This window comes from Camarhynchus parvulus, chromosome 3 (genome assembly GCF_901933205.1).
Source record: "Camarhynchus parvulus chromosome 3, STF_HiC, whole genome shotgun sequence".
Taxonomy (NCBI): domain Eukaryota; kingdom Metazoa; phylum Chordata; class Aves; order Passeriformes; family Thraupidae; genus Camarhynchus; species Camarhynchus parvulus.
Genome location: NC_044573.1, coordinates 53,616,552 through 53,632,992, shown reverse-complemented (window position 1 = coordinate 53,632,992; position 16,441 = coordinate 53,616,552). Strand labels below are relative to the sequence as shown.

Genomic DNA, 16,441 nt, shown 5'->3' with positions numbered 1-16,441 from the left:
CTGGCTTTACACCATTCACAGGCTGGTTTGGGTTTTATTATACTGAATTCTTTTTACTTTGTACCGAACACGTGTTTGCAAATGAGGCAGTTCTTCCTCAGCCCCCCAAAAGATACTGTTTGCACTGTAGTGCACGAAGGATGAGGGGCCAGGGGCCATCCCTGAGCCACCCTGCCTTTGCTGGGACTCTTGAGGCCTTCCCTTTCCCAGCCTGCAAACCCTAAACCTGTTCCAGCTGAGGTGCTGGTGCCACTGCAAATGTCACCTGCAGAGAGAACTGTAAAGCATATGGATCCCCAAATCACATGCTGGAAACCATTAGCATGTATATATTTACCCCTTGTTTTCCCAAGCTCCCACTTTAAAGTTTAGCTATAGAAAACTAAGCAGGTTTATTGGTCTGAGACCTGCTTTCAAACAACTTCCTTTAGCTCCTCTGTTTGTGTGATTTAAAATGTAATTAATTTGAAATTTTTTCTTAGTGTCCAAACAGATTTTTCACTAATCTGGAGGAGATTTGACTATTTATGTTCTGAAAGTGATCATTACTGCTGAAGTACTGCCAAAAGTACCATGCTGATCTTCCTTTGTGTGTTAAATCTAATAACTCATTCCTGCTCTAAGTCTTTGATGCAGAAACTTATCCCTCACATAATTACTGTCTTGTCCTTGCACCAGGCTTCCTTGCATGAGTTCTCTTGGTGACCAAGGCTAAATAATTCTCAAGGCTTTCCACATATTTACTCCTTTTTATCTGTCTACCTTGGAAGGAAGCTTCCTTTTCCACCCTACCTTATAGGATTCTACGAGGTTCCATACATTTATTTGGGTGGCCCTCTCTTGCCTTTCTTCTAAGCTCTTTCATGCTGCCATTAAACTGAGAAATCCTTGCTTAACATTTCCCTGGACTGGCAATGACATCCTCCCTTTCCTCTGGAAAAAGCCTTTAATGCTTTCATGTTTCACGTGTGCTCACTTGTCTTGGTATGCCTCATTTCTGGCCATATCTCTTATCTCTTTTTGGACTCACTTCATGCTGGTGTTAGCCTTTGTTGCCCATTCCTGCTCCCACAGCTGTCTGCTGCATCCACTTTTTCCTGTTTGCTTTCGAGCAGATTTCAAAGGGCCGTCTTTTCTGTGCATGATGAAGTTAAGTCCTTGAGCCTTCTTTCGGGTAGTCCTCCCACGTGGGCCAGAGATTTGCCTCACACAATAGCAGAATAGGGATTGCAGCAGCGAGTCTGCAGGCTGTAAATTAACTTCATGGACCAGGTCATACTGTGCTTTGAAGTTTTTGCTTTTTTATTTGTGTGCTTCTCCCATTTATTCTTCAAGAATATAAATCTCTAGGAAGAATTATCATAGTTTAAAAGCCCTAGACAAATAGCAGCTGGTATTGGTTCATGGTCTGCAATTGGTTCCAGACATCCCTGGTTTTGATAAGACTACAAGACAATCCCAGAAATTCCTTGCCTACAGCTTTTGCTAATGCCATTAAATGTAACACTGTGATTACCGATGCTTTTGGAGCTGATTAGCCAGTATCCTGTGTGACTGATAAACACTGTAATTTAATTATTTCTTCAGAATGCCCCCATGTCATACACCACTTCCCCTTCTTAGATTTTTTTTATTTTAAAATGCAACTTCATGCAAATGTTTAATGGGGATTTTGAAGAAGGCCTAAGACACACAAGGAAGCCTGTTCTCAGCCTGTGTTCAGTGAGGACAGGATGCTCCACTCCAGCAGTGCTCAGAACAAAGCTTGCTCTGTTCCTGAGCTATTAAAAGTTGACTTGGCTCTGTACCCACAGAGGTGTCATCTCGAAGGGAAAGACATTACCTGAGCTTGTAGCTTTTGGCTTTGTGAAAAGCTGACAGCCATGTTTTCAGTCTAGTTGGATGTTGACACAGAGAAAGAGCCCATCTCGCAATCTCCTATTGGAGTCGTCCCATGTGGAAAGTACTGGCAAGTAGAAAAAGGCTCTGAGAAGCATCTGAGAGCACAAAGAAAGCAAAAGAAACAAACAAAAAAAAAAAGGAAATTATCAAATGAACCCAAGGAAAAGAAAGATTATTCTTTCTGGAGTGCAGAGGATGCATGTTTCAAATGTTTGTGATGAGAGATTAGACAAGGCATCTTCGTTATATGTATGTCTCTGTCCATTTTCCCTAGACTTCTGAGAACTGATCTCATTATAAGCTTTTGTAAATTCTCTCTTTTGGTTTTAATAGCCATTCTTTGAAAGATTTTTCAAGTGTACTGTGAACTACAGTTTTGCATTCATACCTGTACAAAATGGTATATTGTCTTCCATTTCTTCACCCTACTCACCAAATAAGATTTTCCTCTTACTTCCAAAAGTAACTGATGCAACAATTTGTGAGCACACGTGTAAGGAAGCTGGACTGGGTGGGGTCTCTATCAGTTGTAGCACAAACCTTAGCACCATGTTGTTAACAGGGCCTATTTTGCCCTTTCTTTGGTTACGTCTTAATTCTTGAAAGTAAAGTGGCAAAGTACTTGTTTAATTCTTGAAATATTTGGCAGCATTATAAGGAAACGGAACTGATTTTGCTTCTAAACAAGCCTAAAGGGCACAGTCCGCCTCAGGTTTTTATATTTGTCAGCTTGTTTCCTGAGCCACAAAGATGCTTGTCCCATCCTTGGCTAATCCTAGTGTGAGTTGATAATGTCTTGTGCACGTGGGGACAGGAAGGTGTGCCAGAAAAAGGTATGAAGCCAATGCTCATTAAAGAAAATGTGATGAACTTTCTCCACAGACCTAAACCACTTGTTGAACAGGCAGCCTGCAGTGATTGAAGCTGACATTGGAAGCTCAGTGTTGTCAGGGGATTTCATCAGTACCCAATCTCAGTGTTTCTTGACCTAATGGACATGCCTTTTCTGCCCTCTCATTTATCAGTATGCTTGCTGCCTTTTTTATTTGCACTACCTGTATGTATTACTGTGTGATGTACGTTAGTTTACCATCTGCAGGGCAGATTTTTGGTGCTACTACCAGTATGTGAGTTGGGGAAATGAAGAGCAAAATTTGACTTCAATGCAATGCATAAGAATATGTGTTTAAATAAGTGTATATGTTTTAAATGAATGTGAATATGTTTAAATGAGTGTGTATGAACACAAATACCTAAAGTCTGTCATCTAAAACTTGATTCAGAGCTTTCAGTCTAGTAAATATTTGTCTTCACTTTCTAATTTTACATTGAAACTGGGTTAAATAATTACATCTTAATGTACCTATGCTAGATATATTTTAAGAATTGCATATTTACATTTCTTCTTTTGGTACAGCGATTTGTATTGGGTCTATATAGCTGTTTTTTGCAATTTGCAGTTTTGTCTCCTGTTTACAGTTAGAGGAACCATAGGATGGTAGTAAATAATGAAGAGAACCTACCACTGTAGCTACTTTGCTTTTGTGTGTGTTAGAGTAGCTGTTTTCTACTTTGCTTTCAGCCAGCCAGCTACACAACCTAAGCTGAAAAAACCCAAAACTAATTTCCAAAAAAAAGGTGGTGGTGGGAGGGAGGAAAGAAAAAAAAAAATAAAAAATTCAAACTTAAGTGAACCACAGGGTTGTGTTTTTATGTAACTGTTCTTGTGGCTATCAAACTACCCAAAGTTCATGGTATGTTCATCTTGTCAGTATGTGTTTAAGACCACCAGCTTTGTTTTATTTCAAGTCATCTTTTGGGTTGATGTAACACAATATGACTGAATGCGTTTTGGCAGGGAATAACTAATCTAATCCATATACTACCAGATGAAAGCAATTTACTCTGGGTTTGAGGAAGCGCCCGAATTTTCAGTGCAGCCCACAAAGGCATTTTTCCCCCATTTAATTGTCCCTTTTTATATCCAAACAGATCCAGCAATGGGAACAAAACCTGGAAAAGTTTAACATGGACCTTTTCCGAATGCGATGTTACCTATCCAGTTTGCAAGGTGGGGAGCTCCCAAACCCCAAGAGCCTTTTGGCTGCTGCCAGTCGTCCTTCAAAACTGGCACTGGGGAGGCTTGGCATTTTCTCTGTCTCATCCTTCCATGCACTGGTAAGTCCAAATGCACTTCCATGGGTGCGTTACACAAAAACACCATGTGCTTAGATGTGGAATTGTGCTGGGATAATGCATGGCTGCACCCACATGCATTGCTCAGGCAGCCCTGTACCCTTCTCACCCTCTCTGCCTGCTCCTTGACTGCAAATACGTTTTCTTCTACAGGATATGGCCATGTTTTTTGGGTTTTTTTTGTGCCCCAGAGGACTCCAGACTTGGAGTCCCTCCTAAAAAGGAAGTATTCTTAGAACAGGCTAAAGCTAGAAACAATTCAAAATTATATGTCACTTTTTTAAGAACTATGGGGTGTGTTTCTAAAGAAGAATGAGTGAGATCCTCAGCTGTAACCTGTTGCCACCCTGTCAGCTTCAAGGGAAGTGCAGCAGTAGCAGGTTCACCTCTGCTCTTCAACCTTGGCAGGGCTGTAAGGCTGATCTTGGCAGAAAGGGCTGGACCACATTTGCTGCATGAAAAGTCTGAAGAGTGGCACTGAAAGACCAGTCAGGGAATGTGTTCCTCTCTGCCACTGTTTTTATCTGTGTGTTTTGTGCCACTCCTTGTTAATAACTCAAAGCCATAGCATTTATCTCCTATGTTTGGCAATTTGAAGAGTCTGTCTTCCTCTAGAAATTTCATATCTGAATGATAGGTTATCATTCTTATTCAGAGCCTTTTCATTAGCTTTTGTTTTACAGAGCAATATTTTCTCAGATTCTCCCTTCCTCTGGGGCTTCTAATTTTGCCCCATGACAAAAAAGTTATGCTGCCATTCCACTGGAATACTGAAACAAGCATCACTGCTGAAAGCTTAAAACATTGTCCTTACACTTTGTCATGTTACACTGAGATGAACTGAAGTAACCCCCATTTGATGCCTCAGGTTGAAATAACTGTCAATATTTTGCTGTTATGAAAGTGATACAAGAGGCTCTGTCTCTGTGTTTAAATAGATCTGCTCCAGGGACGAAGCTGCTCTCAGGAAACGTACCCTGTCTCTGTCCCAGAGGGTTCGAAATAAGAAGGGTTTATTTTCTTCTCTAAAAGGATTGGACACGTTGGCAAGAAAAGGAAAAGAAAAGCGACCTTCCATAACTCAGGTAGATCTTACTTGCTGGGGATGGCATAGAATGGCTTGTTCCTCCTGGAGTTCATCCTGCAAGGTGCTGTAGGTGCACAGGGTAGAAGACATTTGTCCATCAAACCTACATCCAAGGTTTCAGTAGGTTTGGCAAACTTGCAATGGGATCATCACCTGTGAAGAGTATATGTCTAATTTGGGTTTTTCTGTGATAAATAAGATTGGTGAATGACAGGTTTTGACCCAGTAATTTAATTATTGTCAGCATAAGAACATCAGGCTGGAATTTGTTACAAAACTTCTCTTCTGGCACGTTGCAAACTGTTTGGATGTAGGGTTTCTTTCAAGATAGCCTCTCTGCCCAATCCTTAATACAGTGTGTGCTTGTTTGTGACTGGGACTCTGAAGCACTGTTGCAATTCAATATAGTGACATAGGCAAGTCTTCAAGGGAAAAAGAGACTCTGCAAAGACAGATATCTTTGGCATGGCCTCTTAAAGCAACACACACTGCCTGGAAGTACATTTTAGCCACCAGGAGAAGACTGCTGTCATGCAGGGAGTCAGCTCTCAGTACAGACAGCTGAAAAATAATGCCAGACCAGTTTACTGAAGACTTGGCACAGGTTTGGTGTGCAGGGTCAGGCTGGCTCTAGGGAGAGGGACTATGCTGATGTGTGCCCCCACTGAAGGGGGCTGCACTGCTGGTGAAACCACAGCATCTTTTTCTCTTTCTGGATCTAATGGCCCATGCTTACATATAGTGTGAGCTCCACACTTCAGGAGTCTGTGTTTTCTCAATAAAAGCTCAGTTATATGCAAAACAAAATTTTGCTGCATTTTCCCTGAAGAAAAGGTAAATAAGAGCAGAGATGCTTCTTGACAGTGAAGCTGAAGTTACAGAGGTCATTCTGACTCAGAACACTACTGTTTTCACTAGCCTCTGCCATGTCTGCTGTTGCTCCTGCAAAGCAGTATTTTGTGCATTGTTCATTAGGTAACTTTGCTCCTGGCCCTTGATTTTATTAGTTACAAAATCTCTGATCAGCACTTGAAAATTGGCTGATCTTGCATGTGTGGTAGTGTGTTGCAGAATATTTAAACAAGCCTATCTGTACATGTCCTGCTATAGACACAGAGCTGATCCAACAGATTTCATGTTGCAAAATAACACATCAGGATTTTCTGGTCTAGTGGTTTGTGTTTTTAATAGGTAAATATCTGTGTATTACACTGGCATTAAACTTCTGCCTGTTACACATTTTAGCATATTGATTGATGTGTGTTAACATGGTGAAATTGATTAATAAAACTCAAGTCTGTCTTACAATAGAAGGAACCAAAGGAGAAATTCTCCCTAGGTCATCCTTTTCACATAACTTCCCCTGTGCTCCCCAGCAGCAGAGTCTGGTCTGGGAGTCCTGCACCTCTATTTCTTTATTACTGAGGGAAGGAATGTTATACCCTTTAGCTCTGCTCCCAGCAGAGCTGATACCTTGCCCTGTTTTTAACTGGGTAATACATCTTCTCATATGCTTTATAGCCCATGAAGGGGATTCTGTGGAGCTCAGGGACAGGCAATATTATAGCTTTGGCAAGGAGAGGAGGCTCCTGCTGCCTTTCCAGTGCTGTTCTGCGCAAAGAGAAGGGAGGCCTGTCGCAGGCAGAGGTGCCCCCAATGGGTGTTTACCCTTCTTATTCCAAGCCTTGCAACCTGCTGGCCCAAAAATGTTTTAATTTTCATAGACAAGCTGGAGTTCTTGATTTTTTTTCCTTTTTGTAATTAAACATCCTGCAATATGAGTAAGGAAATTTAAATGCTGAGTGTTGCCTGTAAAAGTGAGGAATTTTTATGGCCCTGGCTTGAAAACTGACCCATGAACCTAGAAGATGGCTGAATAGAGAGCCACATCCTTGCTCAGACTTGTGAACATAATGCACATAATTCTATATCAAAATCAGAATAGGCCTGAGGATAACTTTCTTGTCTCTTTCAGCCAACTGGGTTAAGCAGAGAAGTGGAGGTTCCTTCTCTGCTCATTGTGTTGAGGTGTTTCTGTCAAACAATAGATTAGAAAAAGTCTTGCTTTCTTGGATTTAAGTTCATTTGACTGCAGCTGGTATATTTTAATCTACAGTACCCTAGCTTCAAAATCAGATGGTATATTCTTGAAGATCATTGTGTCAGGGAAGCTTTTAATTTTATCTTGTTTATTTTTATGACATTAATAAAAATGTTCAGAGTTTCTGTGCTGGGAAGCTTTTGTAAACATTAATGAAGTGGCTCAGTCTTCTACAAATCAGTTAATAAAACTGCTGTGTAGCAGATGGGGGATGTCTAGGATCACATTATCCTCAGTTTCTTAAATGCTTATCTGCTTTCTTATGTCTAAATGGTGAACTGTTTTGACAAATCATAAGCAATAAAATACTTTGATTATATCTATGGGTGAGACAAGGAAGTTTAGAAGTGGTACCTTTCAGGCAGAAACTGGATTTTGTATGAAATCTAGAGAGTTTGTTGTCTTGGATTATCTGAAAGGCTTTTGCTAATACCAGAATCCCCCAAAAGCTCAGCTGTAAGTCTGATATTGTCCTAATTTGTTGACTGCAGAAGGAGTTGAAAAATGGTTTTAAATTTGCAGTTTAGGAGGGTAATGTTATTATTTGCAAATCTCAGTGTCATATATAAAGTGTATATGTCTTGCCTTGTGTTTGCACCAGCCTTATCACTGAAATATTTGTATCCATAGCCATTTACTTTATTTAAAAAAAAAAATAAAAATCTTAGCACCTTTGTGAGATAAAAGTAGTTAAATTTCCAAAGCATGTGGGCAATGCACATTTGAGGTTCTGCCTTCATCACTTCCAAAGCTGACACAGTAGTCAGCTACTTTTGTTGCTTAATAGTGTGGGGTTTGGGTCAACTATGCCTTTAAAGCTAAGCTAAAAGTTTTGATCGATAGCGCAAAAAAACTGGTTAGAAAAGATGAAAAACTGTAGGGTAGGAGGTTTTAGAAACCAGCAACAATGATTTGAAATAGTCCCTTGAGGTCACGATGATATTTGTAGCTCTCCCTAACAGTATCCTGAAGGGTGAAATTTATAATTCCAGTATAGTGTATGGTTTGAAGGTAAATGACTTTAATCTTATTACTAAGATAGGAAAAACAAGAACATGTTTTATACGTATTTGAATCTGAGTGTGCATGTAGCTTAAAAGAGAAAATCTACCTAAATTTTCTTTATATGGAGAGACTTGTATTTCTTTATTGCTTCTAGTCAGAATAAAGCAATAAAAGGTACAAAAGATCCCTGGGGCTTAGCAGGTTGATACATATTCCTTAATTTAATTTTATATTTTGTTTTTTCAATGGATTTACCCAAAACAGGTCAGAAGCAAAGGTGTTTATTTGTTCAACCTATTTATTTATCTGTGATGTTTTCAATAGGTTTTTGATTCAGCAGGAGGACATGGATTTGCTGGTGTGCAGAATTCAGCCAACTCTGCTGAGGTATGATATGCCTGTTCTCATTCTGCATTATCATGTTTTTGAATTCCTGAATGCATTTTTCTAAGGTAATGGCAGGGCTGATTCAGACACCCTAAAGAGATTCATAAAATGTATTTATTGTTAGATGAGAGGATTATAACTCTGCTAATGAAACCACTTCAACATAAGTTTCTGAGCATTCATGGTAAGCTTTCAAAAAACCAAACCAAGCCCCTAGAAGCTTCTTCACACACTAATGCATACAGTCTGAGCACTGTGAGAGAGACTTGGGGCCGAGCTTGTTTGAGAGCATCTTTCACAGTATGGCAAATCATAGGATGGCTTGGACTGGGAGACCTTTATAGGTCTAGTCCAGCCCCCTGCAATAAACATGAAAATCTTCAAATAGATCAGGCTGCTCAGAATCCCATCCAATCTGACCTTGATGGTTTCCAGGGATGACATGAAACCCAGAATATATTTTCCCCTTTGTCTGTTTCAACAGAACCTTTGTATTTTGCATATTAAGGCAATAAGGTCTATGTAAAGTCTATGGACCATCCCATCAGAGAAGTGAGATTTAATATAAAGCTGGAGATTGCCCAAGTAAAGGAGAATAATGGAGCATCCCTCAGCTGCATTATCCAGTAAATAGCTGTGATTGATCTTCTCTGATACCCAGGAGGAGGAGATGTGCTGCTTTTGCCTGCCTGGCCTCAATCATGGTCCTTCTCCATTCCTTCAGCCTCCCTGGGGCACAGTGTTGCCATGCCCCAGTCTGGAAGGACATCTCCCACTGACAGCAGCTATCCTGTAATCCTGTAACACTGTTTTGCCTTCTGAAAGTATTTTCACATTTTGTCTGTTCTTTGAAAAAATGGATTGAAATACCAGAATTCCCTTTATTACTTGGCCACTTGCCTGTTATTTCCTGGAGTGAGAAAGTATTTAAACCAGATCACTCCTCTGTTTTCAAAATAAATTGTAATTACGGGGTTGAAATCAACTCCTGTAGAGAACACTTAAAAAATTCCTCCAGAATGTACCATTGTGTGTGGTGTGAGATGGCATCCATCTCCCATCTCAGAGACAGAAAATACAATTCATTCCTGTTGAAACATGCTGAAACGTGGAAAAGTTTGCCACATGAGAAGTGACCAAATCTCTTGGGCACAGCCCTTGGAGGTTTCTCCTGAAGGGCTGTGGCACCAGACCCTTGGCTGGTTGGATGCTGGCCCCCTCGGGGCTGGGAGGTTGATGCAGCTGCCTTATACAACAGGGTCTGCTGTGGTTCTCCCGTCCTCTGGCCTAACCAGGAGCATTTACTCCTCCTGAACCCTTCTGAGGAGACAGAGAAATGTTTTGAACTAGGGAGCAGGCAGAATGAAATGCTCTCTCTTTGGTGATATGTCAGCAAGGGGACAAGGTCTGTCTTGTCCCAGCTCTAGGTAAAGCAGCCTTCTCCAAATTCAGGTTGCGGTTCACAGCCCTGTTCCCCAGGTAGAGAGAGACCATCAGAGGTCAATATGGCTGCAGGTTTTGGGCCAGGGTTAAAAAATTTAGCAGGGCTGTCTTTCAAGACTAGAAAAACACACACAATTTAGCTGCTGAGCAGACCTCTGGAGCTAGAAAAACATTTTTTTTCCTTATTATTTCAATCCTATTTCTGAAACCTTTTTTCAATGGGTATTAAATACAGCGTGGGCATTTTTAAGATCCTGACATTTTGGTGAATCATACAACAACTCAGAAATGATTCATCATAACTTTGAAAACCGTTACTCTGGCATCAGCCTGGTTTCACTGATTTAAACTGAAGAAAAAACAAAAACAGCATCAAAACTTTTATAAAATGCTGCCTGGGTATGACAAATAGCGAAGTCTGCCAGGGAAGCTGTATTTTAGCTGAAAAGGATGATAAAACTAGAGGCAAATAGTGGGAGGAAATTATGAAGTAACCTATTGGTCCTGCAGCAGCCCTGTGGCACAACATGTGACAGTCCTGGCGCCTCTTTCTGGAAAATTGGATGGGTTGTTATAACTTCATGTGGCAATGAATGAATGAACTATTGTGGAATTGGTCACTGCAGGCATAACAGGAAAAAAAAACCTTTTCATGTCAGATTTTCTGAGACGGAAAATGTGGATGAAGCAACGGTTCCTTGACTGCAGTTAAGGAACACAGTCATGTTTAATAACAGAGGGAAGTTTATCTCAAATTGTATGCTTGAGCATCAGTGTACATGGCAAGGAAAGGATGTAGTTCACATTGGCTGCAGAGCTTTCTGTCCTGTTATAAAAGCTTACATCAAAAGGTGGCTTTGGACCTATTTCTCATCACCTTGATCCTCTATGATATGAGGTTATGGTTTTTTTTATCTCTGGTAATAGTGAGATTTATTCCAGTTGCACAGATTTGGAGTGCTAGTGTTTCAGGGCAATAAAACATTGTAGTAGTTGCAAACCTCCCTTGCTGAGGCAGGCATAGCGCTGGTTTTCCCTGGAGAAAGCCACCAGGGAAATTCAGCCTGACTCATGTGTGCTAATCTCTCACAGCCTCCCTGCCTTGCCCCCTTTCTCCTTTCTGTTATTTACATTGTGGAGGTAGGTCAGGCTTCATTCTCAGGCAGTTGATTTAGTGCTGAGAGGACTAGAGTTCCACAGGAATTATCTTCTTCAACATCACCAGCATTACGAGCAGGCTGTACCTACAGCCACCAAGGTCAAACTTCTCCTGGTGTGGATTTCAACACTGTGTTTATTGCAGTAGCAGAACATGACTCCTGTTATGTATAAATTGATGGATTTCAGTAGGATTTCCATCACCTGTGTTAATTGAAATTTCATGTTCAACTAGTTAAAAGGGACAGTTGAGCAAGACAGACAAGATTAATGAAAATACTTTGTTCATTAATATTATTTCACCAAACCAGTGTTATTCTGGCATCACATTATTACTATGCCACAATCTGGGTTGTCTGTAACCTGAATTTCTGCATTGTTTGTAATTACCTGGATAGGATTGCTTGCTTCACTGTTTTTACAGCCAAAGTTGTTATTTGCAAAAAGAAAAGAATATTCGTCTCTCTGTTGCTACTGACAGATTGTTGTCAATAACTTTGCTGCCTGCAGCAAGGAAAAGAGGCTCTGTGCAGCTTTTACAGCAGCTTTTAATTGTGGTGCACCCTTGGGCTTGTGTCCCAGTGGAGAAGGGGCAGAATTGTGTAATCAAGGGTCTTTATGTAGGCAACAAATCCCCCCAGCACAACAAACAAACAAAAAATACTAACAAAAAGAATGAAGGAGGTAGGGATGCCTGGGAGCAGCTCAGGATATCTTAAGATATGGCTTGGGTGGAAGTCTTGCCACTCCATTGAGTTATTGTCCATTTCCAGTGGCTGCATGGGGAATCAAGGGACCCCATCTGCCTAAACTTAAATGCCTTGATATAGGTAATTAGTGATGTGCTGAATAGGCTGACCCAAATAATATGTGAGACTCCAAATTCTGAACAGCTCTTGGTGTTTGTCTTCTCCTTGTGTGGGTTCATTTGAAACATGCAGCCTGAAGTGCAGTACAGGAGAAAGTATGAAAATGAAGGGTGAGAAAGTGACAGGGAATTTATTTAGGACTGATGTTATTTGATCAAGCAGAGTGGCATTGGAAAGAGGGAGAATGTGGAGCAAATTGGTAAACAGGCAAAAAACCCTCTGCTGCCAATGAAACACAATGTTCTCAAACTGTAAATAAAATAGGAGCACTTTATTCCTACTTTAGGCCTTTATTTTTTTATGGCTAGCCTTGCTCCACAGTGCTCTCTGCTGGAATTTTGTTGTCGTTTCTGTCAAAATGACACTAATTCAATTTATTTATTTATTTATTTGCAGGGTTATTTTACATGTATTGGTTAGGTAAAATTATAGTTGTCAGTTCTTCTTAAAAATTTATTTCCACTGTGATGTAAAACCAGGTAGACACATATTTCCACAGTCAGTTAAATCAATGATTAGTATGAGATAAAGGCATGAAACTCTATAATGGGAAAGCACAGCAAGTTCAATCTGAGCTCTAGAAAATAAGGTCTTCCATAGTGAATGAGAGCAGGTAACAGAACTCTGCCTGGATTGCCATGGGGAAATACGCAGCACTGTTTTTGAATCATGCATGATTTTAGAAATTAGCAAACTGCTAATGTAATTGAAATGCTTTGTTTTGGGTTTGTTTTTTTTTTGTTTTGTTTTTTAACATTCATATTTGTTGTACTTTTCTCTCTTGTTTCCAGCAGCAAGTCGACGATTTTTTGAATGTCTACAGCTCAGTGCCAGAGAGCATCCAGAAGGAGAATGCTTGGGAAACACAGACGTATGTTCATTTCTGTGATGGCCAAGCTGTGGCGCTGACACTCAAGCCAGAGCACAGGGTGGAGGATGTTTTGTCTTTGGCATGCAAGGTACTTATTTTCCATGCTCAATTGATCCTTGTAAATAGCCATGGACTTGAGAAGGAACATAGCATATCAGTGGATCCATGAATAGGGAAAACTGGGGTAAGATTATCATTATATATAATAATACGGTAATGAGATAGTATATAATGCTAATAATACATAATGAGACAGCAACAAGGAGATGCTTAAGGCACATTGCTCTCTTTCCTTAGTTGTGGTTTTATATGCTGTAGCTGAGGCAGCAGGGTTGTGGAAAGGTTTTCAAGAGCATTGCTGGAGACAGCACACAGGGGCTGCTTCAAGAGCAGTGACAGTGTGCCGGGCAGTCAGCCCTGGGCAGTCTCAGCACGTGTCCACTCTGTGTTGTCCTTGCAGCACACCCGGTTGTTCTGTGCTAATTAAACACAGAGGAGCAACAGAGACTGGTTGAGCTAGAGTAGGAGATTAAGACATTCAAGACTGCTGTGACAAAGGCTATCATATAGGTTTGCTTCTGAAATGACCTTTATAAGCTTTTAATGAAATACAAGCTCTATTTGTGAATTTCAAAGACTGAGTTTGCTTGTGAAAGTCAGTGCTGGCAAATTGAGAGGGATTGCTGTAGACCAAGAACAGAAAACTGAGTCACAGGTTGAAGGTAAAATAGAAACACCAGTTTTAGCTACAGGCAAAACACTAGCACCTCTGGAGCATTGTAATATACCTAACATTTCTGCCTCCATATGTGTCAGTGCTTGAACTCCATAACTTCATGATTCAAGACACTTAAATGATGCTAAACAGCTTTTTGGGAAAAAATTACCCTGTACCCCCAAGTTCTGTTTTCTGGCCAACTGGTAAATATATTTTATTTACTTCACAAGGGGAAAAACAGGAAAAAAAGGAGTCCTGTGCCGGACAAGATCCAGCTGTAGCTTTTGGCATAGGTTACAGTGAATTTCCATGTGAACTCATTGAACTGCCTTGACGTTAATGAAGTTTGAGGCTTTAATGGAGGAAAGGACCCAATTTAATGGCTCTTTTCACGTGCTAATATTGGGTGGGGAAAAAAAAAAAAGCTTTTAACAATCCAGAGTAAACTATAGTTTTTAAAATCAAAATAAGCGCTCTGATTTAGGCAAGTCCCAATGCAGCTCCAGGGCATCATTAAGAAGAAATTAACTTTGTGGCTTCTCCTGGTGGAGACTGAATCCTTGAGAAAATGTTTAATATTAGGCTTTGTTTTTAAAAACTTGGCTGTGCCCTGTCAGGCTGAAGGGATTGTCTGACACACGGCTTGGCCACCAGGTGGCACGGGAGAGCCAGAACATTCTGAAGTCCTTGGGATGCTATGCGAGACCCCTAAAGGAGGAAATAAAATTTATAAAAGTAAAATTAAGTTGGAAAAGGAAATTCCTTACCTCTCTTATTCTATCATTCCAAAATATTTGTGATTGTAAAGCTGACTTTTAATTATCATTGTCTGTATCTCATGAAAATTTAGTTTTAAATTCCTTGATTTTTTTTCTTAAATGTTTTTCTGTTTTATTTTGTCTTTCTATTCTGTGTGTAAAGCTTTTCATAAGCATTCTCTAATGCTGAATACTTTCTGCTCATCTGTCCTGGTTCTTTTCCTTCTTACATTTTCATTCTGCTCTGGTGAGTGTAAGGAATCTTTCTTCTTAACAGAAAATGTTTGAATGCTATGTGGATAAGGCTAAAGTTCAGAAGAGTTGTTAGGGTTTTATTTTACCCCTTCATCCATGCTTTATGAGGTTTATACTTTTCTCATTTCTGCTTTCCATCTGAGGTTTTTGGATAGTGTGTGTAAAACAACTTGTGCATTTGAATTCCATTTTTCAGGATTCAGAACACAAGTAACGCTGCTGAGACGCATTCAAGGGGTTAAATAACCCTCAGGGAGGGTGTCAGTCCTCTTCTTTTGGAAATGTTGCTTCCTTCTGTTTCAGAACTGTTGGTCTATTAATATGCTAAAATGAAGTGTTTTGTGCCTTAGTCTCATCAGTATCCTGATTTTTTCAGAGCCTCCCATCAGGGGTTCAGCACTTTCAGGCTAATATCCTTTGGGAATATCCCTATTTCCCTTTGGCTTCCTGTTGAGACAGGATCTTTGCTTTGACCTCATGTGGTAAAAAAAAAATAGGGAAACTCTCTGATCATAGATGAAACCCAGCAATAAAAATAAAATCTAATAAAGGCAAACCCTTAGGGAACCTGCTTGCCATCCCATCTCCTCTCCTAACTGCCCATACATGCACACACATTTTCTACATCAGAAGCAAAAGCTGCTGAGCAGAAGTAAATCATCAGAAGTGGTCATAGAAAAAGGTGCTTGGGAGTGTTAAGTTCAAAAGGACAGAAGACTGTTGAGGTATCTTTGGAAACATATATTACTGCTCAGTTAATCTAATAGCCATTAAAGGATTTGGGAGGATCATAAGGCAAAATGGAAATAGCACTGTAATGTTATATTTTAAGCATCTAGTTTTGTTTATACTACAAAAATAGGTAGAAAATTACTTTTTGATATTGCTTTTGCATGATTTTAGAAACTTGTTGTGTGTGTGTCATTTCTCTGTCTTCTAGGATTCTGGAAATAAATAATGAATTCCAAACTCCATTCTTTTTCTTCTTTAGATGAAACAGCTGGAGCCAAGACACTATGGCCTACAACTCAGAAGACTGGTTGATGAAAATACTGAGTATTGTGCTCCTGAGCCATATGAATACATAGTAGACCAGGAAAGTGTAACTCCTTTTAGATAAAGTTTTGTGATATGGGTAGCTGCAGTTGAGTTATGACCTACAAATATGTGAAATTTAGATCTATAATGATGTTTTAGATCTGTTCTGGGACTGCATTTTAGTTCACAGTTTTGAGTAGCTAGGCACTGCAAGCACATTCTTCAAGAAATGTTTGAAGATTTGAATGGGGCTTTTAGTACAGAAGTAAAGTGTCAGCTTGTACTGCAGAGTGGGTTTTTGGTCTTTAACTTTAGTCCCACTAACAGCAGTGATGCTTACAAAGTAACACGGTTCTTTATGTAAAAGACAGCAAGTCTTGATGCAAAGAATTTTGTGCTCGTTTCTCATGCTGTATCTGGGGTTTGATGCTTGCATTTTCATTTTTGATGACTTCTGCTACTGTTCTTTTCTAACAGGTATATGATGAAATAGAAATTTGTCCATTAAATGTTTATCATGTTCATCTTACAAAGACTGAAAACATAAGTGATTATGGTAAGCTCTCAGGAATTCTTCTTTTTATTCTTCTCATTGCTTACTTCCTCTCTTTTGGACTTTTTAGTTTCTGAGAACAGACAGAGCCATCCTTGCT

General features: G+C 39.9%; 1 protein-coding gene across 2 annotated transcripts in view; it reads left to right on the top strand.

The window, feature by feature from the left end:
* TIAM2 (TIAM Rac1 associated GEF 2) overlaps positions 1-16,441 on the top strand; it is an 89,612-nt gene that overhangs the window by 21,236 nt on the left and 51,935 nt on the right. Inside the window, exons 6-11 of one of the 2 annotated variants that reach the window (XM_030944253.1) lie at positions 3,895-4,080; positions 5,037-5,183; positions 8,616-8,678; positions 12,940-13,107; positions 15,742-15,846; positions 16,266-16,344. In XM_030944253.1, the coding sequence (XP_030800113.1) occupies positions 3,895-4,080; positions 5,037-5,183; positions 8,616-8,678; positions 12,940-13,107; positions 15,742-15,846; positions 16,266-16,344 (748 nt within the window). The remainder of the gene's footprint in view (positions 1-3,894; positions 4,081-5,036; positions 5,184-8,615; positions 8,679-12,939; positions 13,108-15,741; positions 15,847-16,265; positions 16,345-16,441) is intronic. The other variant, XM_030944254.1, reaches the window with a different exon arrangement.